A 24,874-nucleotide genomic window follows, 5' to 3' on the forward strand; every position below is an offset into this window, starting at 1 on the left:
CTTTGTAAAATTGCTCACAATGTTCTATACTGAGGGCACCATTTTTGATTGCTTACAATGTCTTCCTTTCCATCTCTCCCTAAGAAATTATCTAATAATATTCTTCTTCTCAGATGACAAGCATACCTCATTCCATCTAACTATTTTTTCTTCCAATTAGCCATAGAGCTTTATACTGATTGTGAAATTCATTGAGAATCATTAAAAGTCACTAATCCTTTGTGACATAATTCCACGGATGTTTCACAAAATGAGCAACCTATGAGTGATACCAGAGTTCTCACTGCATTAGCCAGTCCACTGATTTTCGGACTTCATTCTCTAGCACCAACTCATAGCAATTCATATAACAAATACTTTGAATGTAACATATACTAAAAATTACTATAATTTATTTACAATCAGATTTATTAACATATTGGGACATCCCACTAATGCAACATCTTCAAGATGCTCACCATTTATAAGCTTGTATTTGTAAATTCCCTTTTACATAGAAGTATGCCAGCTTCATAATATTTAAATACAAAATAAGCTCATACATGTGAAACTGTCACTTTTCATCCATCAACACTTATGAAACTCCTGTAGTCTTTAAACATGCAATAATATCTTGTGCCACACATATTCCAAAAGATGTATATTCTGTTGCATTCTACATTGTCATTATAAACTATCTTCCATGCACTTGAAGCTGTATAACCTCCATATTGACTCCTTATTTTAAAACTTCAGTACATCATACATTTTGACCCAGGATATTGGAGAAAACAGTCCATGGACCATATGTCCCACCTGGTTATTAAAGGTATATTTATGTAGTTCGGATTAATCAACGTATCAAACAATCAAAAAACACCCTAACAACATAATAAAATCATAGTTTCTTCTCAATGCATGTTCATAAAACATGCCTGCATATCTGTTCTTTATTCATGAAGCAGCACACATCTGTGGGATGAATGCAAAACAAACAGCCACACCATCCCATTGAGAAATACTTAGCAATATATACTGAAGTTTAAAAAAGGAACCATGCACTCCAGATTTTAACTATACTTTTGATAAATCCATATCTTCAGTTGAATACAATGTCAATTGATTTTTGGAAATGTTTTCATAATTTCTCTTCTGCTCTGTGTTGTTTTACTGACATTGATTCCTACACAATAGGTTATGTGGCATGTATACTTCATTTGATTTACACTTTGGCTATGTGTCCAGTATTAATAGCTTTCTGGAACATAGTTTCGGATAATTCTTGTAGTTATCATTAGTCACATGGACTATCTCATGTCTATATGTTTTTATCATGCTTCCTTCTTGTAATCTGCTTATTATGACTATACTATAGGCATAGTCTACTTTTAAAGTGGTTTCATGCAAGTGGAGTACACCTGATGTTTCCTCCAAAGCTGGATGTATTAGAATGTTCTGGGAGTTTTTCTTTATTTAATTAATTCATTTATTTAATTGTTCATTGATAAGTATTAGACCAAAATGACCCTTATAAAACCATGAGATACCGACAAAAAAAATAACAGATCAGAATGGCATTCAATGACAGCATTATATACTGACTTCATGATGGTATGAGGATTGAGTTTAAAAGTACTTAATTACATACTGACTCTACAGTCTTCACACTGCTGTACAAATTGTATTTAAAATGCACAAGTGTTGTGAATTAAAAATTCATTACTGATGCAATCACCAAAACATTATAAAACTACCAGTGTTATTCATTTGTTCTTATTTCGGCATTGTTTTGTCATATTGATGCGATGCTCTATTTTTAATTTTTTGACACAAACAATGTATTTTTATTTGTTTTTCCATTAGGTTGCATATCGAGCTGAGCAAGAAAAAATTAGCATGGCCATTGCTAAGATTGCTCTTATATGGTTGTTTGCATTCCTTGTCTATGGTCCAGCAATTATTTTCTGGGACTTTGTTGTAAATGAAAGAATTTTACCTGAAGGACAGTGCTATGCAGAATTTGACTTTAGTTGGTATTTTATAGCATGCTTTATGTTGTGTAATTTTCTCATGCCATTCTGCAGTGTAACTTATTTTAACATATCCATCTACTGGAACATCAGAAAGAGAAGCAAAATTAAACAGGTCAAACTAAAAAAGATTAAAGAAACAACATCAAAAAATGCAAAAATTACAAAATGTATATTTCCTAAAAAGTCATCCATTGCTTTCATAAAAGAAAATCCTTCTTGTGTATTGTCGGTCTCACAAGAATCAATTATTTTCAAGAGCCCTGGACAAAATACAATGGATGTTAAAGGAAACAGATGTGAAAACCAAAATCATAATAAAGCCATCTCAACAACAGGAAATGTGGAAAAAACATTATCTCAAAATGTTGCAAATAAACTGTCCAAAGACAGAAAAATTGCAAAGTCCCTTGCTGTACTTGTATGTGTTTTTGGCATTTGTTGGGCTCCTTATACACTGTTTACTACTGTATATTCAATATGGCCAGATGAAGATTTAGATTACTGGAGCGATATTACAACATGGCTTGTTTGGTTAAACTCCCTCATCAATCCAGTTTTATACCCTCTGTGTCATAGCAGTTTTCGAAGAACATTTTTAAAAATACTTTGTCTTAAATAATGTGCTGTGGTTTTAGTGATGAATTGTTTAATACATTTTTCTTTTTCTAAGATTTTTATTGGTTGCAGCATCAAAAAATAATTCAAAAACAGAAAGGCAAACATTCTACATACATACATAGTAATTTCATGGTACAATTATGGTAGATTTTCCAATTACTGTATAACATTATAATATAACCACTTTTTACATAAAATCATTTGATTATTTAACCACTAAACATCTATTATAATATACACATTGTTTGCATATAGTATTCCTTCTAGATAAAGCATAAAATCTTTCATTCATTTGATGTGATGCCATTTACAAAATCAATGTTATTTTTGGCCAGAAAATTTTAAGTTTGATTGTTTTTGACAGTTTATTATTCCAGATTCTCTATCATGAGTTTGTGAAGGGTCAATATAAATTCTGTAAATTTAAGAGATGTATTTTAAACCAGTTTCTTCTTTCTGTTTTTTTTTTCTTGTTGTGGCTAATGCTGTCCAAAAAGGGAGCAATTATTAGCATTTATACCCAATATTCCAATATCTGATGGTATTGGAATAGTATATAAAATCTTGTTTTTTTAACTTAAAATTGTCTGTCCATACTGCTTAGCCAAATGCTTGCATTTGCACTTAATTGCTTACAAGTCTTTGATATTCATCAAACATATCTTCCCAATCTATACTTACATTTTTGTCACATCTCTAAAATATACAATTATTTACATCTTTTGTAATCCCAGCTATTTTGTGCGGAGTATCAACTGTTCTATTTAGGAAATTATATGAATGTGTTCTTCAACATATGTAGTAGACTTAATAGATCCTTTTTTAAAAATAAAATCTCATTTTTTTTCCATTTCACATATTTGTGTCACATAATCATTTTCTGAAAATAAATCTTGTTCTCTTATTATATTTTATATAAACAGGATAAAATAGATTTATTTTTACCACCTGTATAAATTATCTCATTTAATTACGATAATAATTTTGTGTATTCTTTTAAGGTGGATTCTTAAAAGTTATGAGTTCCTGTAAATATGCATTCCATTATGGCTTGTATAATTAAACAACTTACCTTTGATATATTATATACCTATGTTACTTTCTTAGTTGATTTAACATTTATCTTTCCATAAACTTATACCAAGCTAGGTTTGCATTTTCTCTGTGATATAAAATGCCCTGGGATTCAGCAAGCTCTGCACAGCGTGCAGGAATAGTGCAGGAGCTGCTGGAGGCAACATGGCTGCCGAGAGATCCAGGAACAAGATCCCGGGACATTCACGAGTGATCCTGCACTATACCTGCACAGACACAGCTCCTGTATGCAAATTACCCAATTTGAAAGTGAAAAACATGCAAATGTGGTGAAATTGTCATCCAGGAAGCTGGCAGCCGGCAGTGCAGGACTAGTGTAATCTGCAGAAATGTATTTGGTTAGTAACCAAGTACATTTCTGCAAACTACAAACTGGAGCCATGACTGCTCCAAATAAAAGGTGTATATAACTTGTAAAGCATGTCAATGGTCAAATATATGGCCATTGGCATGGAAAACAGTTGCAAAAATAAAAAAAAAAAAAAAACTTTTTTTTTGGCCGATCTCGGCTGTTTAAATGTAGGGCAGCGGCGCGCAAACGGGATCGGCCTGAAAATAAAAAAAAACTTGAAATAAGCATTCTATGCAAAATAACAATTTTGCCATTATATTCAATGGCATGCAGAAAACAACATGGCCAGTAAATAATGGTTGCTAAGGGGGAAGGTTCAGTGTCAGACTTGTAACTAGGCTTTAGCAGGCAATCCTATGCAAATGAGGGGAATGATACTGAATCACAAATTTCCCCTCATGGCTACCCTGCACCCAACCGTGTAGGTGTAGGAAGACCATGGTGCAAGCCTAAGAGCTATCTGACATCATAGAGGTGCGTGTCAGGCATACTGAAAGCTTATTGGAGCCCTGTGGCTTGGGTTTGCTCTTAGTTTAGCAGAGGGTGTGTCTGAAGCTGCCAAGCACTCTTTACATTGCCTATGTGGGTGTGTTGCCACGCACCATGTTTTAAAGGAAAAAGAAAAAGTAAACCAAGAAATAACAACTCTATCCACGTTTGAGCACTGTGTTTGCACAGCATGCCCCTGGGCTTAAAAAGTAAGGCAATGGGAAGGGAAAACAGCAGTAGGAAGGTAATCAAGGAGAACTATCATAGCTGGCAGGTGAAATGTATCAGAATCAGCCAATTACACAGGCAGCAGCCCAGCCTGGCACACCACTATAAACTATGCAAACATCTTTCCTTCCGGTTTTTCCCACAAACTCTACATCACTGGTGTACACTAGCAGCGAAATTTCACCAAACAAAGGCAACAAAATGATAGGGGCTGCAGCAGCTATCATAAATCAACATGTGGAAGAGGCTGAGGGTGGTGAGGATGAAAATGCTGATGATCAAACCACAGTGAGGAGAAGGAGAAGAGTGTGCAGACCCAGGGCAACCTACCAGGGGCTACGTGAGCTGGAGATAGTGGAGTACTATAGGGTGGACAGGGACCTCCTACAGCAAGTTGTTGAGCTGTGCCGGCCACACCTCACACACAGAACCAACAGAGGGAAACCCATCCCACTGGATATCAAGGTATGTGTAGACCTAAGAATACTATCCACAGGTACCTTCCAAAGGCCAACTGGGGATATCATCGGGATTCTCACAGGCATCAGCATCCAGGGTACTCCACCAGTTCCTGGATGCCATGTCAGCCCATGCTGGTGAGCATGTATATTTCCACAACAGCCATGAGGAGTTGACCAGCAATATGTGTCTCTTCCACCAAATAGCAGAATACCCTGAGGTAGTGGGTGCTATAGACTGCAGGCACATATGCATCAAAGCACCACCCGGTGAGCGGGGTAGGGTCTACATCAACCACAAGGGCTTCCCCTCCATCAACTTCCAGGTCATGTGTGATGCCCAGGACATTATAATGAATGTGTGTGCTTGCTTCTCTGGAAGCTATCACGACTCCCACATCTGGCATATAATGCAACTGTACCAGAGATTTCCCAATGGGGACATCCCTTATGGCCACCTAGTGGGGGATGCTGGTTATGCACTGGAGCCGTGTCTGATGACACCCATCAGAAATGCACACACACCTGAACAAGAACTCCATAATGAGGCACACGCACAGACCAGAATCATAATAGAGCATGTGTTTGGGATGCTCAAGTCACGGTTCAGGTGCCTGGACATATCCAGTGGAGCCTTGCAGTACTCACCAGCTACAGGTACCCAAATTGTCATCGTATGTGCCATGCTACACAATATGATCCTGTGGAAACAGCTGAAGCAGGAGCAGCATGAGACAGGGCCACACAGCCCCCCCCCCCACCATTGACAAGGCCTGCACAGACACAGAGTGACTCGGAGGAGGAACAACCTGAGCCTGCCCCAGTAGGCAGAAGGAGGTATGCCCAGTATGCCCAGGCCATGGCAAAGAGGCAACACATAGCACATACACTGACATGGTAGGAACCCAAGAAATGACACCTCTCTCTGACTCACACATACAGTAAAAGGGATGCCAAACATGATGCTACCTGTGCTTAACCATGTATAGGTAGTGTACTATGTGCATACAACATAGTCAGCCCTCCAGCACTGACCTCAATACTGGCACAGCCACAAGGTAATTCACTCTCCCTATCATTTGCCAAATGGAGTAGTATGTTTTGTTATTTGTATCTATGGTATGGATGTGAGCATGCAAGGGAATCAGGTGGCTGAATGGGATGCCAGCAGATAGTAGACACCTATAGTGGCAGCATGAAATCTGTAAGAAATACTGGTATCACCTTAGTAGCCAGTATCAGACAAGGTGACAGAACTCACTGGAGGAAATGTGGTGGGCCACATGTGCGTCCATAGGACACACACATGCCAGTCAGGGAGGCTCACATATCCAACAACAATCTCAGCCAGCAGAACAGGCATAAACAAACACAAACAAAGGCTGTGCTAAGGCCTCTGATTGATGGATATAGGGAACATCCAGCCTCCAGACCTACACAGATAGACTACAACAGGTCAGGCAGTGGGATGTTAGTTCTGAAGGGTAAGAAGTCTGAAACTGAAATGTGGGTCAATCAAACCTAAGACCTGTAGTACACTGATATGCCTCTAGTCAGCATGATAGGTCAGAATACAGAATGAAATGGAGTACCTGAAATACCAGCACAGTCATAGTAAATGTGTACAAGTGTCAGGTGTGCCCCCCAACCCTATGTAGAAATGTAGTAACATGTATGTGTAGGTATTATAACAGTGGAACATAGATTACCTGAGCCAGCCAAAGTAGCAGGATAGATTGTTGCATGTGTACAGTATGTAGGGCTGCGTGTGTTATGTTGGTGTGTGTTGTATATTGTGTGAGAGTGGTCAGTATGAAGGAATGGTGAGGTTTGTCCTAGTGGTCACTGGCAGTACTGCCAATGACAGGGCCAAGTTCTCACAACTGCAGTGTCAAAAACAATGCATCCCAGCAAAACACATTCTAGCAGTAAGCCATAGTAAATGTTTGGAAATAATATCTGTCACCATCTGAAAGATGGACATGGCATGAATGTGAGCCCAGACAGACAAACAGTACATAGGTGGAAGTACCCCAGACAGACAGTGTATAATATGTAACTGTCAAATGGACACACCTTTGGAATTGTACATACAGGTTAGCAGCATATTAGTTGGGTTTGTAGTATGGAATACCGATGTCATCTGGCCAAACACTGGCAGACCACAAAGGTCAAAGGTATGAAGTATTGAGAAACTGCAGATGTCCCTGCACAACCCAGCATAAGTGGAATTCCCCATGGATATTTGTGAGTCAGATGCACGTAGTGTACATAGCACACATGCACCCAACTCACCCCACTGTCACCCACAGGTACCTTTCTGGTTTTATCCCTGCTGTTGGGAATGAGGACAATATAACCCCACCTCTGTATGGCAATAGCCAAAGAATGCAGCATGCAGAACAGGTGTCCCATGCAGGTGTGACCCTAGCTGTAAGCAGCACCCTGCCACCATCCACACTACTGGATCAATAATGAAAGAAAGTATTGGCATTAACACCTTGCACACCTATCCTGTCATCCTAGGGGAATATAGTGTCTTACAGTCTGGGACTGTAGGAGTGACACAATGCAACAGCCTGCTACAGCTGGCCTGCATCCCTACCAAATGGCCTACAGTCCTCACCCAAAGGCCTGTGTCTTACATGTACTGCCAATGTATGTTATGTCATGGACTCCCAAGAAAGAACATAACACAGTCCACAGAACTCAAATACAAGCCCATGTGGACAAATCCCAGTAACATGTCCACCATGTCCTACTGCATGAACTGTGGACCAACTCCAAATTACTGCTGGGATGAGGTAATAACTATAGGGAACTTATCAGATAATGTTTGCATAATGCTTGGAAGAGGATACAATAATAGGAGGGGTAGGAGCATGGATGACATGGAGTGTATGAAGTCTGAAACCCAGCTGTGTGTACATACTATCCCTGCCTGCAAACACAGGAATGGGTGGCTACAAACCTGCTCATAAACCACAATGTGAAGGGGTATGTCCAGAAATATGACCCCTTCAAATGCCCTACCTTGGCAGGGCTGCTGATGTCATTCACTTTGAAATACACGTTTGGGGAAGAAGTAGCCCAGTAAGCTCTGTGGCACATCCTATAACTGCGTAATGCTGTAGTGTGATGTACTAGTTAGATACGAGTTTTATACCCAGACATGGCAACTGTAGTCCTTTGTGTGTGTGGAGAGGCTGTTCAGACTCACTACAATTTCAAATGCTCCAAATTGGCAGGGCTGCTGATGTCATTCACTTTGAAATACTCCTTTGGGCAAAGAGTAGCCCAGTAAGATCCATGGCACATCGTATGAATGCATAATGCTGTAGTGTGATGTACTAGTTAGGTAGGAGTTCTATACCCAGACATGCCACCTGTAGACCTTTGTGTGTGTGAGTTTATTTGTGTAGGGATCAATGCTTTTGAGGCCATTCACACTCACTACAATTTCAAATGCCCTACTTTGGCAGGGCTGCTGCTGTCAGTCACTTTGAAATACACCTTTGGTGAAAGAGTAACCCAGTAAGCTCTGTGGCACTTCCTATAACTGTGAAATCCTGTAGTGTGATGTACTAGTTAGCTAGGAGTTCTAATCTCAGACATGGCAACTGTGAAACTCTGTGTGTTTCGTTTTGTGTGTGTGTGTGTGTGTGTGTGTGTGTGTGTGTGTGTGTGTGTGTGTGTGTGTGTGTGTGTGTCTGTGTGTGTAGGTATCAATGTTTTGGGGGATATTCACAGTCACTAGGCACTCGTAAACATGGAGAACATTGATTTCCGTGCAGTAACAGAGACCTGATCCAAGGCTCCAGAGAGCACCCCTGCAATACCAGGTACAGCTCTCACCACACCTGTCACCCACCAAACCAGGAACAAAACAATAAATGTGCAGGAGTGTCCATATTCACCAAGGATATTCATGCCACCAGGCAACTTGCCCAACAGAATGCATCTGAAATACCCCTGGTTCAACTAACAGTAGGTCAGACTGCCATCCAAATTGTATAGCTTGCTACAGATCCCCCACCATGCCCCAAGATTCCCACTTCATCTTTTGAAACATACTGGGAAGTATTATGATACAACCAAACACCCTAATACTGGGTGACTTACACTACCCTGCCATTAACTGGGAAAAGTACTTGTGTACCACGTGTGCTCAACAGTTCTTGGAAGTCATAATTCCCAATGCCCTGGATCAAGTAACCCATAGTACCAGGGGGCTCAAATATCCTAGACCTGGTCATTACCAACATGGGAAATCAATGTTCAACACCTATGGTCACCCCATCAATAGTCAGGTTTGCCCATAAGCTAATTAACGTCCACATCCCTCCCCACACCCCAGTAAGGAAACCTCCATAACACACATCTCCAAAGCCAATGTCATGCTACACATGTCAAACATGACTAATGTCATGACACCCATGCAGATGGGAACTGATAGGATGACTGCTGAATCCTACATGAAGGCACTTTATGAGCACATCCACTCATGCATGAATAGTGCCATCCGATATAGAACCAAGATGCTCCCCACCAAGAAAAGGAAGCCGATGTGGTGGCCCCCTACCATAAACATACTGTACAACAAGAGAAAGAAACGGTTGAAGAAATGGGGGAATTTTCAAGATGCAAAATACTCCTTTGCCAACCAAAGTAAGAAGCTGAGATACCTCATAACATCCACCAAAACTAGTTATGAACATAATATAGCCAAAGATGCCAAATACAACTGCAAGCTGTTCCACAGCTATGTCAGGAATCTAAATGGCAATGCTCAGATCTGCTCTGAGCTACAACAGGATGGTATTAAATATACTGCTCCCAAGGATATTGCCAATATCCTGGCAGATCGATTCATTGCCAACTGCACCCCCCACCCCCGAAAGGGCCTTCTCAACACTGAAGGATTGCCAGATTCCATTAAAAATGACCACACAGGTAAAAAACACACTCTCCAGGGCTAAGACAACAGCAGCCATGGGACAAGTCAACATCCTGGGCTGTGTACTTTATGATCTACAAAATGAATCTCAGTCACACCTAAGGCTTTGTGACCAATGTATGGCACACAGCGACAGTTATCCCAGTCCACAAGGGGGGATCCACCTTGGATCCTGGGAACTACAGCCCCAGCAGTATTACATGCCTGATCTGCAAAACCATGGAATGTATTATCATGGAAATTAAAACAAAGACATTGGCAACCTGCAAACACTGGACCCCAACCTGGTTGGGTTTGTGAAGGGCTGATCATGTCACCTCAACCTGATTGACAAATTTGAATCAGTCTCCAGAGCAGTGGACAGCCTATCCAGACATTGCCAAGGCCTTCTACACCATCCCCCAGTCTGAAATCATACATAAATGTATCAAGCTGGTCATTATTCCCAATGTCACCCGATGGGCTGCCAACTGTTGTACTGACAGAACCCACACTCTAGCTGTAGGTGGCACCAACTACAGCCCCAGACAAGTGACAGTTGGAGTAGCTCAGGGTTCAGTCCTAACACTGCCCTTGTTTGGCATCTACTGCTCTGAAGTACAGTCCAACTCTAAGGGGCTCTGGCAAACAAAGGTCACAGTTGACTGCACGCTGGCAGCCAATATTGAATCCCCACATGATGTGGATATTCTACAAAAAGGCCTTACAGAAAGCGATGCTTGGTGCCTGAGCCATGGCCTTAAGATCAATGCCAAGAAATGTATAGTTATCCCATTTGTGAAGTATCACATAGGTGGCAGCACACTAAACACCTAAAGTATGATAAGAAACATAGGGACACTAGTGGACAGTGGTCTCACATTTGATAACCACATTCCCACAACAGTCAGGAAATCCACCTATGTGGCACACCTCATCACTAAGGGCTTCACATCCAGGAAAAAGGAGGCCATTGTCCCACTGTAGTCATCTCTCAGTAGACCCAGTACAGACTACAATGGCCCGTTATGTATGTACCTCACAAGACATCTGCAACTACTAGAAAGGCTGCAGACATACCTCACTAAAAGAATCACAGGTCTCAACCAGATGCCCTAAGCTGACTGTCTGTAAATCATCCGACTATACTCTGTCACATATCATGTACTCAGAGGCAATCACTGCTTAACATACAATGCCATGTCAAACCCACAGCTGTTGGACATGCTACACTTAAAGAATTCCAAACCCTCATAACCACATGCTCCAGGGATCCAAACCTTGTCATCACAATGAACAATACATGCTGGAGGGATGTGTTCCTGACCCAGAGATTCCCCAGACTCAGGAATAGACTGCCCATACATGTCAAGCGGAGTGCTTCTTTGGCCATCTTCAAAAGGAACCTGGACAGTTGGATGGGAGATAGGAAATTGACCCCAGGGATCATGTCAGTTGCCCTGCTAGACAGGGGTCCAGGGAAGTAAATATTGTGGGAAGACATAGCCAGGGAATTGTCATGGCTAGGCATGTATAGGGCCTAGGGCCAATAGCCTAGTATCAACCTATTAACCTTTGAACCTATGACCCACACTTTCCATAGCCCAACCTTGGCAAGGCACTTTTGGGGAAGGGGTAGCCCAGTAATCTCTGTGGTGCATGCTATAACTGCCTAATGCAGTAGTGTGATGTACTAGTTTGATAGCAGTTCTAATCCCAGACATGGCAACTGTAAAACTTTGTGTGTGTGTTTGTCTGTGTAGGGATCAATGCTTTTGAGGACATTCACAGTCACTGCAACTTCCATTGCCTTACTTTGGCAAGCCTGCTGAGTATATATGGCTTGTACAACACTCTTATCCATGTGAATGTGTTACATACAAGGGTAGTATCCCAGGTTATATGCAGTCACACTGGCATGTAGTGTATCATTATGTTACTACTGTTGACAGTGATTTCCCAAGTAAGAGTAGATTGCTAATTGCAGTACTGGAAACAAACTCCCCTGCATGCAAAGATGGACTCTGAGTTCTCACCGTCATGTTCCTGGTGCATGAGCTGTGTCTCATGATATATTTCCTACTTGATAATGATCTGACATGTGGAAAATAACTGTAGACTACTGTGTGCATTGCACATGTCAGTGAGTGCTACCATCACATAGTAATAGCATACCTATCGGTGTCAGACGTCTATCTGTCAAGACATTCATTCTAATACATAGCTAGTTGATGAGCTGATGTCTGTCAGTCCCTGTACAGATGTGCAGATGTCAGGTATTCATCTTGGATATGTACAGGCAATCTATGCTTGACTGACACTGGCATATCTGCCCAGCTGTGTTATAAATGCTACAAATAGGACTCAACACCCTGTACACACCACATGCCATGGATACCTCAACTATACTACCACAGTCAACAGAACATGCTTGGGTAAAGGTCTCCAAGACAGACACTAGCCATGTTATGTAATACATGTTGCATGCATGTCAAATGCAGCACCTCACCGGCCCTCTGCAGGAGACACCCAGAAGATTGGCTGATGCATGTCACTCTCACCCTGAGGGTCACCAAAGTGGTGTCTGTTGATAGATGGCCTGCTGGCACATGCAGGTGGCATGATACCACTGTACACACATCCCCTACACTTCCCATCTCTCCATGGACAATAGCCTGGTACACACCTATGAACACCTGCACCAAAGCACCCCATTACTGACAAATGTGTACGTGTGCATTACTGAGAATATCAGTGTGTGTTTGTAGACCTGCAGTTGGGAATACCCTGCAGCCCTTCACACCCACTGCACCACCCATTGCCATAGTTAGATGTGGCTGCTGCTGTACAGGACATTACATGTACCTTGTTACACTCCTCTCCCTAAGGGCTACCTGGGCCTTGCAGTACCAGCGCAACACTGGTATACAAATGGGTTGATAGGCATAGGATACTCACTGACTTCTGGCAAGTGTGTGTATGTGTGCATGTGTGTATATATGTAAGGTACAGCATTCCAAGGCCACATACTCCTATTGCAATACACATTGCTACACAGTATTAGGGATAGTGATGTTGCTGCCCATAGGAGAGGCATGACAATGCATCACCCTACTATACCTGTGGCATGTGCATCAGATGCATATCCCTGTAGTAGCACTCTTGGGATGGACAAGGGGTCATATTGCTGTCCTGGAAAATGTGTGATGGTGGGTATGTCAGAGTGTCATCATGGGTTCCAGTGTCTAAAATATCCACTGTGGGTGTGAATGCTGGTTATACTGTCATTATACCATGGTACCCCGGTACATGTCCCATGTACCACTGTCACCATCAACCATACAGGTAACTAATAACACTATCCAGCCCAGTTATGCATGTTTTGTGTGCAACCTACCTGTAACACAATGGACACACTGACAAGGTAGTTAGCACTGATAGGCCCAGGTCTCTCAGATGTGTGTCTGACTGTTACGGGTTTGTCAATGTGTATATGGCGGTATGTCACACTATGTATTGTCCATATACAACCATCACCTCCCCCATTACCATACTGTACATGCCTGGGGATGATCTGCATGTAACATATAACCTGGAACACACCTCATCCTAACAGCTGTGTGGTGTGTGCAATTAAACCCACACACATCACTAGCACTACATAACGAGGTAGGGGTCTAGTTCCAGTGTTACTAAGTCAGAGTGTGTGTGTATGTGGAGGGATCTACTTCAGGTTGCAGAATATACATGTCCCAGGGGGTCATCTGCCCAATAACTGTGTGGTATATGCTAACACATGTAACAGGTATCATCCTGTGGACATACATGCCATCACAACTACTGTTAGCTGTGTAAATGGCCTCTTCCCCACTGTATAGGTGTGCAGTAATACTGGGATTGGTCTATATAGCTGGATGTGGCTGTTGTAGACACAGCCAACATCATTGCAGTTACTGTAGAGTGTACCCCCCCCCGTGTTGCTGGCCGTAATACTGTACAGTTCATGTTAACAGGTTAGGTATTTGTCTATCACACTATCTGTGGTTCTACAGCACCTCTCACCCTCCAAGGTGTAGGGGTGTACCACCCACACCAGCACACATATGTTTACCATGTTGAGGATTGCATTACAATGGGGGAAGGGGATATATACCCTGCTGGTACCATCGTCAATGACATTAAACTAGTGGACTGCTTATTCCACAATGTGTTGTTCTGTGTAGTTTGGCTTGGTGGGAGCACATAGGCTACAATGGGTTCCTTGCACAGGTATGTACATCCATGTCTACAGTATTCTCTGTGTAGTGCATCAACACCTAAGCCTCTGTGTGTGTTATACACAAACATGTGGTGTGTACCACCCAGTACAACTACCATTGTCCACTGTAGAAGGGCTGCTAATAGCAGCTACCATGCACTTACCTGTATACACCACCCCCAGAACTATCGGCCATGTGGCACAGGCAGTAACTGTTATATAGACCTGTGACATGTGTTCACCTGTACCCAGGATATGGCACAACCAAGGTGTCACCACAGTGCTATACCGCTTGTGAGATATGACAGCAGACCATCCTCCTGCTGACACATGGACACCTACAACACAAATGCATAACATTATGGAGACCGCAATCACTCAGTGTTAATAACAGCTATAATGCATCATGACTGGACAGCTACTCTACCTTACATGTAAGCATTAAATGTTACTGCTGACAACATGTTACACAGCAGTACACTGGTACACTGTAGCACAGTCACCATGTGCATCAGAACCATATTAGCCTGTCCCTGCATCAATGTTATGGATGACAGGGATGTGGCACAGGTATCATCATATTCATAGGATGTGTTGTTATTTTGCCAGAGACCTAGGTTGGGCCATATGTTTGACACCATGTGTGTGAGTGAGGAGTTTTAATTACTGATATGGACATGGTGATATGGTGTGTGTAGGGATGGGGTTGCCCTAGGTGTGTTTGTATTGTGTGTGAGTATGCATGCACACAGGTCTGCCATGTGGCTGCCCTATTCAGGTGTTTGTTGAACAGCTGCAAACCATACCTGGCAGGGTGTGCAGTTTACCACCTCTGGCCACAGACATGAGAACTGTGTCTGCCAGGGATTCCATGGGCACGTCCAGGTACAAGCCTCAATATACTACTTTCCCCTGATGATGACATATGTCCGCTGGAACCAAGTCCCTCCTGGAACTGGCCAGGGTCATGTGCCTGTGGCCTGCTGTGGTGTGGTGTGGACAGCACCCCCCCTGCAGTGCTGGGGCTGGTACTGCCACTACAGGAGCAGCTTGGTGTCCTTGCACATCCATGTCGACCTCCGGATGTTGGTGTTGCTGTCCTATGTCCATTGGCTGTTACACCACTCCCACTACATGCTCTAGCATGGACAATCCATTGTTGAGGATTCCCACCATCTCAGCCCACCTTCTATCCATGACCTCTGTAAAATAACAGATGGCACCTGCAAGATTATGGATGTTGTCACTTACAGCTGAAAGACCAGCCTTCTGCAGCAGATTGCTTGCAGGAGGGACCCTGACCCACCTCACCACCTGTGATGGGAAACAAGAAATGCACTTTAAGACCTGTACATCATTGCTCAACAGTACACACATACATACACACACACACACGCACGCACGCACACACACACACACACACACACACACACACACACACACACACACACACACACACACACACACACACTCCATGACATTCCACCAGAATACCTACCTATCCCTGAGTTTACAGACTCTGCCAAGTTTATTCTCTTAAGTTCCCCATCCTGCATCACACTTGGAAACTTACACTCATTAATACCAATAATTAATGTGTCATTCTTCTAATTGCCTAGATAAGTGATCACAAAACATGACCTTTACTCCATTACCTCTTTGACTTGATTAGAGTCCGTTTTACAAGGACTGACTGCTGTCATCCAGTAGACATCGTAAGCATTGCCCCCATATGTTAGGGACTACTGCAGTCACTCAATAAAGTCATGGACTGGAGTGTCATACATAACTTTTGCTCAGTAGATGCAAGATCTGTTGCTGTATATGTGGGTATTCTTTCACCTTTCTGCTGATTGCAATTATAACAGTATACCTGCTGTCTAGTTTCCCTCCCAATGCATGTTCAATGCTACATACCTTATTATACTATCAGCTGTTCTCAGATTACATATCAGACAAGTATTCCTGCTGTCTCATGTGTCAGTCCATGTCCATGTACTGCAAGATTTCAAAGGGAAGTCGAGAAGTAGGAACAACCCCACAATCACACATGTGCATACATGGACACATACACACAAACACACGCACACATACACACACACATCCTACATACATCAACCCCCCTCCACCCCACCAGATTGCACTTACAGACAAAATAACCCCCCCACCCTCACACACACTCTAACAGGTGGGGTTGCACAAATATATTACACACAAACCTCCCATTACCCATCTGTCAACATGCATAAGATATAGTACTCAACAGCATGCAGTGCAGCTATAGTCAATCCATGCTAATAACAGTATACATGTATGTGATGCATGGGCTGTGTTAATAGGTGATGCCCCTTCCCCTGGAAAACACTATATCTATGTACACAGTATTGCTGTGCAACTGTTCAGCACCCTGCCATATACTGTGCACCATACCTCACAGGTGTACACACCATTGCAGAATGTGTATTACTGTGTCAGGTATGTCTGGTCTGCTGCTCACAGCCCCTATGTGTTTGTCCAACACATAGCTGGGATAATATGTGGACAGATGTCATTTGTGAATGCCTGATGTCTGATTTACAGATGTCAACAGCACTAAATGTACGACCAATACAATACAATTACACTGACAACCATCAAACCTTACCATGGCTATGGGGAGGGTACACATCCTTATTGATGTGATACCCTCTTCCTTGATATGCCATGGGACCACATTACTGCATATGTTAACATTACATGAGCCTGATATGTAAAATATGTACTGTACAATCAAATGCAGTGCAAAACAAATGTGTTAGTTGTGCTGATGCTGACTGAGATCTATACACTTTGTGGGTGCATATGTGTGCACGCCCTTATCATGATGGTTTGTTGCACTACTGTTATGTGTACTACAGCAGTCACTATTCCTGGCAGGGGTATACTAACATTGGCCATCTGCATTTACCAGTATTTGGTCAGTCTGCCCTACACATGTCCCCCAACTCTGCATGATTGCAAGGTCAACTCATGTGCACATCCCTTGGAGTTCACACACTGCCGTCACTATTGCCGTGCAGTCAGGGTTATGTCTGCCACAGTTCCTGACCCTGACTGTGTGCAGATAAAGCCATTCATAGCATCCTTTGGATTCCTGCTGCAATGCACTGTTGTGTCATGATGACACCCCCTCCCCACCTTCAGCCTTTTTGTAGATGCTTGACAACTATGGCCTACACATGTGTGTCAGTTTGCAGTGTCCTAAACACTGAGAACCATGTGTAACAGCCTAGTCCCAGCTAATGAATGGCAAACATACAGGTATACACTGGCACGGTACAAATGGGGATGGTGGGACTGAGGTGGGGTGAGGTGTTGGTTGTGCGGCACATGTATCTTACGTGATACTGTCTGTAGGTTTCCAATGTGGTCTTGGTACACCAATACACATTGCAACACATGCCTTTTGGGGACCTTTTCTGTTAAGCATATGCTACCTGTAGAGAGGCCTGGCTGATGTTTCTTGTGATACAACTGTCCTATCTGATTACTCTAACCCTTGGGCCACATGTTTGCAAAGTCCAGGCAATTGCTGATATGGGTACTGCACAGCTAGTACTTGCTAGACATTCCTGCAACTCCCTCAGTGTTGTGGCATGTTACTAGGCAGCCTGCATAACCGGTTTGCTACAGCTGACATCATCTGTCTTGGATGGCCATCTGTTTATTTCCTACATTATTCCTGTCCCATACATCCTCGCCACATACATGACTGTCTGCACTGTTTGCCATGGTATATGCAATGGTGAGGTATGGCTATATGTCCAACTCCTGGATGCTACCTGTTGGGTATGGAGTCCATGCCATGGCATGTAAGATGTTTGCAAGCCACAGCTGCCTCTGTTGCAGGTAAGTGAGTACATTTGATGGCCAAATGTCTTGGACAGTAGACCATTTCCTGGTGTGACATTGGGAACGTGTACTTGCTGGAAGGTACATTTCCATGACAAATGCATGTGGTCAGTACCTCAGCAACTGCATCCACTATATTTTATCTGGTGTGTGCACACACAAATGCTTCCAGTGTTTCTGAAGGTATGTATTCCCCATATTTGCTGTCTTAACATAGGATTCCATATTACACACTCATTGCTCATGTTTGCAGTATTGTAATATGCCGTAGTGTAGACATGTAACAGTTGCCATTGTAATGCTGGTATATGCACTGTTGTAGCACTGTATAAGGGGGATGTTTCACACTGTAGGCCATTTGTCCCACCATTATGTACATCTCTGTGGACACATTTTGCAATGACAGGATGTTAGTTCTATTGCAGGAGTCTGACATACCCTTCATGCACACCATCATGGTGACCACTGTGATGCAATGCAGTTAAGAGCAACAATACATGAACATGTACAGAATGCATTATGGGTAGGTGTGTTAAATGTGTGAATGGAATATACCATGTCCATAACATGAGCGGTGTATTGGCAAACCTGAATAAACACCATACTCACCAGCTACAGGCTGCTGTCTTGGAGGTTTACCAGAGAGACCTACATAGGTGTGTGAGAGATGTGATGTCATTAGTCACAGCTGTGGCATTGGTACAGGGTGGGTGCAGCATTACAGTACATTAACAGTACAAGCCCACAATACTACAGATTATGCACATCTGTTTATTACTACTAAGCAGCAACAGACTATATACATGTCATCTCACATATGCATGATCTAAATGTACAGATGTGGATGGATACACAACAGTGGTCTACTGATTTGCCCCATTGCCTTACCTGCATACTCCTCTGCCATTGTGTGTATAGCACCCACCTTCACTATGCTCTCTGCTAGGTGTTGTGTGTGCGAGCAGGCAGGTGCCCCGAGGCTGGCAAGGAGATCCTCAACATGTGTCAGGGGGGCTGGATGGCAAGGGCCCCCATTGCAAGCTGAGCTGATCCCCCCTGACTGCAGCAACATGCCAACAGGCATTGCGCAGTAGGTCTGTGCAATGATGCCGGACATGTTCATAGCTGTGATTATGCAGGCTGACATCGTTTACCCTATGGACAAGATCGTTCCACAGGGTGGTGCACTCCTGCTGCTCATGGGCTGTTCGACCAAACAACATCTGGTAGTGCTGCACCAGGTGTGCGATTATGACATCATTCTCCTCTGCTGTATAAATGGGCAGTGTCTCCCGGGACATCTTGCCCGAAAGACATAAAGATGGAAACAGGTCTGAGGACCTCATACAGCAAGGTTATCATAGTTTTTAATACACATCTCTGTCTCCCCCCAACCATATCTGCAACAACAATCTGATCACACAACTCAGTAGGTATGTCTACAGAATGCCTACCATTGGGACATATATCGTATTGTACAACATTTTGTGCTATGTGTTTGCAGTCATGTTCCCTGTGGGGACACTATCATTGGTGGCCTTTTACAGACAATGTCACCTGCATGCCATTGTAAGGGCCACTATGGTTCCATATATGCATGTGGCCTGTTTGCTTTGTGATTACTGCACATCTGTTGTTTTGTGTTATTGGGGATATCTATGCATGCTGTTGAACATGATCCAGGAATGTGTGGACTATTACTACCCACATATGTTCTATAACAGTGACACAATAGCATGTTTAGGGAACAGTTGCCAACAGAACCACATCTCCCACCTCACCTGGCCATGTTACCATGTGGGATCCACCCTGGGGCCTCCTCATCTACTGGTCTTGCACTACCTTCAGGTGGAACCACCTCAGGGTATGGTGTTCACCGCCCCTAGGAGCATACACGGACATGATCCTGTCACCGAAGGTCAGGTTCAGGGCCTGGTCCATAGGGAACTCCACAGAGACTTGGGGGATGTCCTACAGCACTTTAAAGCCCTCAGTACACACTCATAGGGTCCCCATGCTCCACCTGATCAGCCTCCAGCCCAGGCAACTTCAGGGCCGTGAAGCTGATGTTATGACTGGCTCATGGGGCTTCCACATCACAGACAACACTCCCCATCCAGGGTGTTTACCCATCATATGTGTCATATACTGCCCCTGTAGGCTGTCTTCTCTATATTGCAACCCAACCCACCTCCTAAAATATACCTGCTATCCTTCCCCAAATTCCCAGTCCCACCTTCACAAACAAGGGCAATGTGTTCCCAACATGGAGTTCACACCTGACATAACCATCCATTTTGCACACACTTACTGCTGTATATATATATATATATATATATATATATATATATGTGTGTGTGTGTGTACTGATATGTGTGATGTTCCCTCACACATATCATACAGCATTGTCATGCAAAAGTAGGGGACATGTATTTATATACATATATGCGTGTGTATTTGTATATATGTAGACATACACACACATACACACACACAAACACATATATATACATATGTGTAGATATATATTAGGAGTTGTATATATATATATATTTATATATATATATATATATATATATATATATATATATATATATATATATATATATATATATATATATATATATATATATATATATATATATATATATATATATTTATATGGGGTGCATTCAGATATCAGGTCCACACTCTGTAACTCTCCTTCCTGCACAGCTGCACTGTTCTGCCATGCTACAACACAGACAGGTGCCACATGTGGACACAGCCTAACATTAGGGGGGTTATAAATTGGGACAGATTGCAGGTAAGCCTATTACACACCTATGGCATTTCTGTATGCTACATTACATGTTAACATGACTGTCTTACAAGCGATGGGCTTTAGAACCCATGTGTCCATCATAACGACATTACTTCCACCAATAGCTATTGGCCACACTAATATACATGTCTTGCATTACAAACACACACTATGATGGCTTACATCTTGTCAGTCAGTGGTGATCTTCACAGTTGACAGGTATGGCCCACTGCCCACATGGACAGACACTATTGTCCATAGCAGTTGTTCAGCTGGACATTATTACAACAATACCTGGTGGCACATATAAATCATTCAACATCATCAATCCCATTATTATGGCTCAAGTACTACATTCAATTACGTGCATATATGCTTCACATACCTGTTGTGGGAATGATGTCTCTTCTGGATAGTTTGCTGTGTTGATGGCTGGATGGATTTTTTTTTTGCTTTCACTCTCTCTCTCTCTCTTTCTCTATCTCAGTCACTCTCCACCAAATGGATTGAGCTGCTTTGAGTAGATTGCAGTATGGATTTTGTAGGTGATGCACATGATTAGGTGATGGCCTCTACACCAATCAGTGTCCACCACTTGCTACATGCATGCAGCATGCTATGTAGTACTTCCAATTACCACTGCATGGCAACCCACTATTATAAATTCCTACATCAGGTGGGCGTGGTCCCTTTACCTTTCCTGTATGGAGGACATCCTTCCTGTGTGTGGGCAGCAGTGTTACAGACAGCAGGAAGCAATACCTTTTACAAGAGGATTTGCAGAGTCAGTCCAGCTACATATTTGTATAAGGTTCCAGACCTACAGACAGTGTGAGCAGTGTTGTTATATGCATTGTATAGCACCAGTGTTACAGGGTTTGTGTGTACATAGTAGTTTAACATGGAATGCAGTCTGTATGCATAGCTCTCAACTGTGGGCCTATCCATGTGATAGCCAGAGGAGTGCCTGTTATGTTTTGTCTGTCCACCACACAGGTCTTGTGTCAGATATACCACTGGCATTGTGTGTGTTGAGTGCTATCAGTACATGGCTACATCCATTTGTGTTTTTGACTTCATATTTCTTACTAAGGGTATGTTGCAGACTATCCTGTAACACCAGCAACTTTCTCAGTGTATATCAACACCATTTCACTTATAGCCATGTGTTCCAGCCTCTGTCCTCCATCTATATACCAGGCTTTGTCCATATGACATGCAGTAAGAGGTTGTTATGTAGTGACCTGTGATTATGTTGTGCTGCCATTCCTGCCATCATTCCAATGCTGTTGTGGTCCCCATACATAATGTGGCTAGGGTCCATATATATATGTGGGATTCAGCTCCACAACACATGTGTGCCCTTCTTCAGTCCAGAGGTCAGTGTATGTAACAATGTTATATGCCCCTGTAAGTCAGTCTATGGGGAAGGGGTATGCACCATATATAACCTAGGTTGTTACAAAATGTGAGGGATATCGGTAGTAAGTCGCCTTAAGGTATATGGCTGTACATTTCCATACATTTCACCTTGGGAACATTGGTGGCCTAGTGTTTACTGTCATACAGACTGTTCTGCTTGTCAGTGTGATAGCAATGTTTTCAGTTAAGCATTGTTATGTAACAGATACATCCTCATTGTGGCAACTTAATTATTTTCCCCCTAGGGGTTGAGTACAGAGTGTAATTTGAGGCTGCTGAACTATACATCTGTATTACTTACCATTGATTGATTGTTATCCTCTGACCCAGTCTTTCTTTACTGTTGTACTATTTGAAGGTCTTGGCCTGTACAGCAACATATGTTATGCTTTCTGAGTACTGTATAAAATGGTCTGCTTGAGAGTTGCATTACTCAGTTAGTATATATTTCAAAGACCTAACAGCTATATGACATGGCATATACAACTGTAATAGTACACAAATAAACATTTCTTATTCATGCAAACCTGTGTGTGGTGTCATATCGTTTGACTTCTCTGTGGCTATATGTTTCATGCAACAATTGTCTTTTGTATGAGTGAATCATGCACTGTCCATTTGAAAAGGTGGCAACTGTAGGAATACTGACTGTTCAATATGCACTCTCTAAATATGTATCTTGCTATACATATCTATGTGTGTGCATGTGTATTTAAATATATATATATATATATATATATATATATATATATATATATATATATATATATATATATACACATATATGTGTGTGTGTGTGTGTGTGTATATATGTTTGGAATGTTTATTGCTTCCACATTGTACATTCCCTATGGTAGCCAGACTGTACTGCATGATCTGTTATTGATACCATCCTGACATCATACAGATGGAATGGATTACTGTTAACGTCTTGTAGCCATGTTGTGCAGGGTCCTAGGTATGGGACTTGCAACAGTTGGTATTGTGTTGCAGGGCAGATCTGTTTGGCTGTCGGGGAGGGGGTGATATTAATATTTACAAGAGGTATTTAGCTTGGGCCCCCTCACCTCCATTAATGGTGCCTTTGGTCATATATGTAGTTGTTATGTTCTCTTTTATATCTATAGACATATGTCTGCATATATATATATATATATATATATATATATATATATATATATATATATATATACATATACAAACATATATACATATATAAACATATACACACACACACACACACATACACACATGTATTTACATGTATAATATGTCTGCGAAAACATCAGGGTTATGCATATCTAACATGGCTTAGTGGTAAATCACTTTGGTTATGGTGTGTAGGGTCCTAGGTTCAATCCTTGCAAGGCTGTTTATTTTGTTGTTGGGTAGAACAAGGGCCATGGGATATAGAGTGATTAAGGTACTTTTAAGCAGTTGTAAGTGGGTTTGTGTTGGTTTGCATGATGGTAAGCAATGCTAACTTCTGGTTACAGTTTCTAATACTCAGTTAGCTTCTAAATTGCTTAACCTGTGTTGGCATTGCTTACCCCATGCAAACAAGCTTAAACCCGCTTACTGCTGCTTAAAGGTGCTTACTCCTGCTTACCCCCACACTAATTTATTTAAAAGAAATGAAAAAGGGTTAATAGGAAAGTGGTGAAAAAGGGGCACAAAGAGGGAAAGACAGTAGGGAAAATAGCTAGGGATGTGCAGGACAGGTGTAGGAAAGGGCCATAGCTGCCCATTTCTTCTATAGCAACCGCTGTGCATATGCCCTGATTTGGAGGTGGAATTGGACACTCATATCCCTGAGAGAGGTGTGAGGAAAACAATAATATGTTGTGAAGCCAGTTAGATCAGATTACATGTGTCCAATGGACATATGTGCGAAATGGACAGCTATGTATGGGGTGGGATTTTTTGGGGGGAACAGATTGCCCTTTTTTTTTTTTTTTAAGGTGAGAGTGGGATGTTGGGGAGGGATAGTAGGTATATTTGGGGAGGTAGGCTGGGTAGGATAACAGACAAGACAGACAAGACAGCATACAGGGGTGGTATATGACACATGTGGGGGTAATCACCTTGGATGGGGAGGGGTGTTTGGAAGTTCGAAGCCCATGAGCCCCCCTAGTGGAAATAGTTGGACTGAGGTCCCCCCCCATAGGCAGTTACCACTGCACCTTCACAGCCCCAAAGGTGGCTATGCTGGGGGCTGAGTAGAGGGGCAGGCTGACCATCTAGTTACACCATGTGGCCCTCAAGCTGGCGTAGCAAATCTCCAAACTCCCTGTGGAGCTTGCTACACACCA

At 42.4% G+C, this 24,874-nt stretch overlaps 1 protein-coding gene across 1 annotated transcript in view; it reads left to right on the forward strand.

Moving 5' to 3' along the window:
- LOC122797042 (histamine H3 receptor-like) overlaps positions 1-24,874 on the forward strand; it is a 70,918-nt gene that overhangs the window by 20,120 nt on the left and 25,924 nt on the right. The window contains exon 3 of the mRNA XM_044065816.1: positions 1,843-2,430. Coding sequence (XP_043921751.1) covers positions 1,843-2,430 — 588 coding nt within the window. The remainder of the gene's footprint in view (positions 1-1,842; positions 2,431-24,874) is intronic.

This window comes from Protopterus annectens, chromosome 3.part0 (genome assembly GCF_019279795.1).
Source record: "Protopterus annectens isolate FY-2018-M chromosome 3.part0, PAN1.0, whole genome shotgun sequence".
NCBI classification, from domain to species: domain Eukaryota; kingdom Metazoa; phylum Chordata; order Ceratodontiformes; family Protopteridae; genus Protopterus; species Protopterus annectens.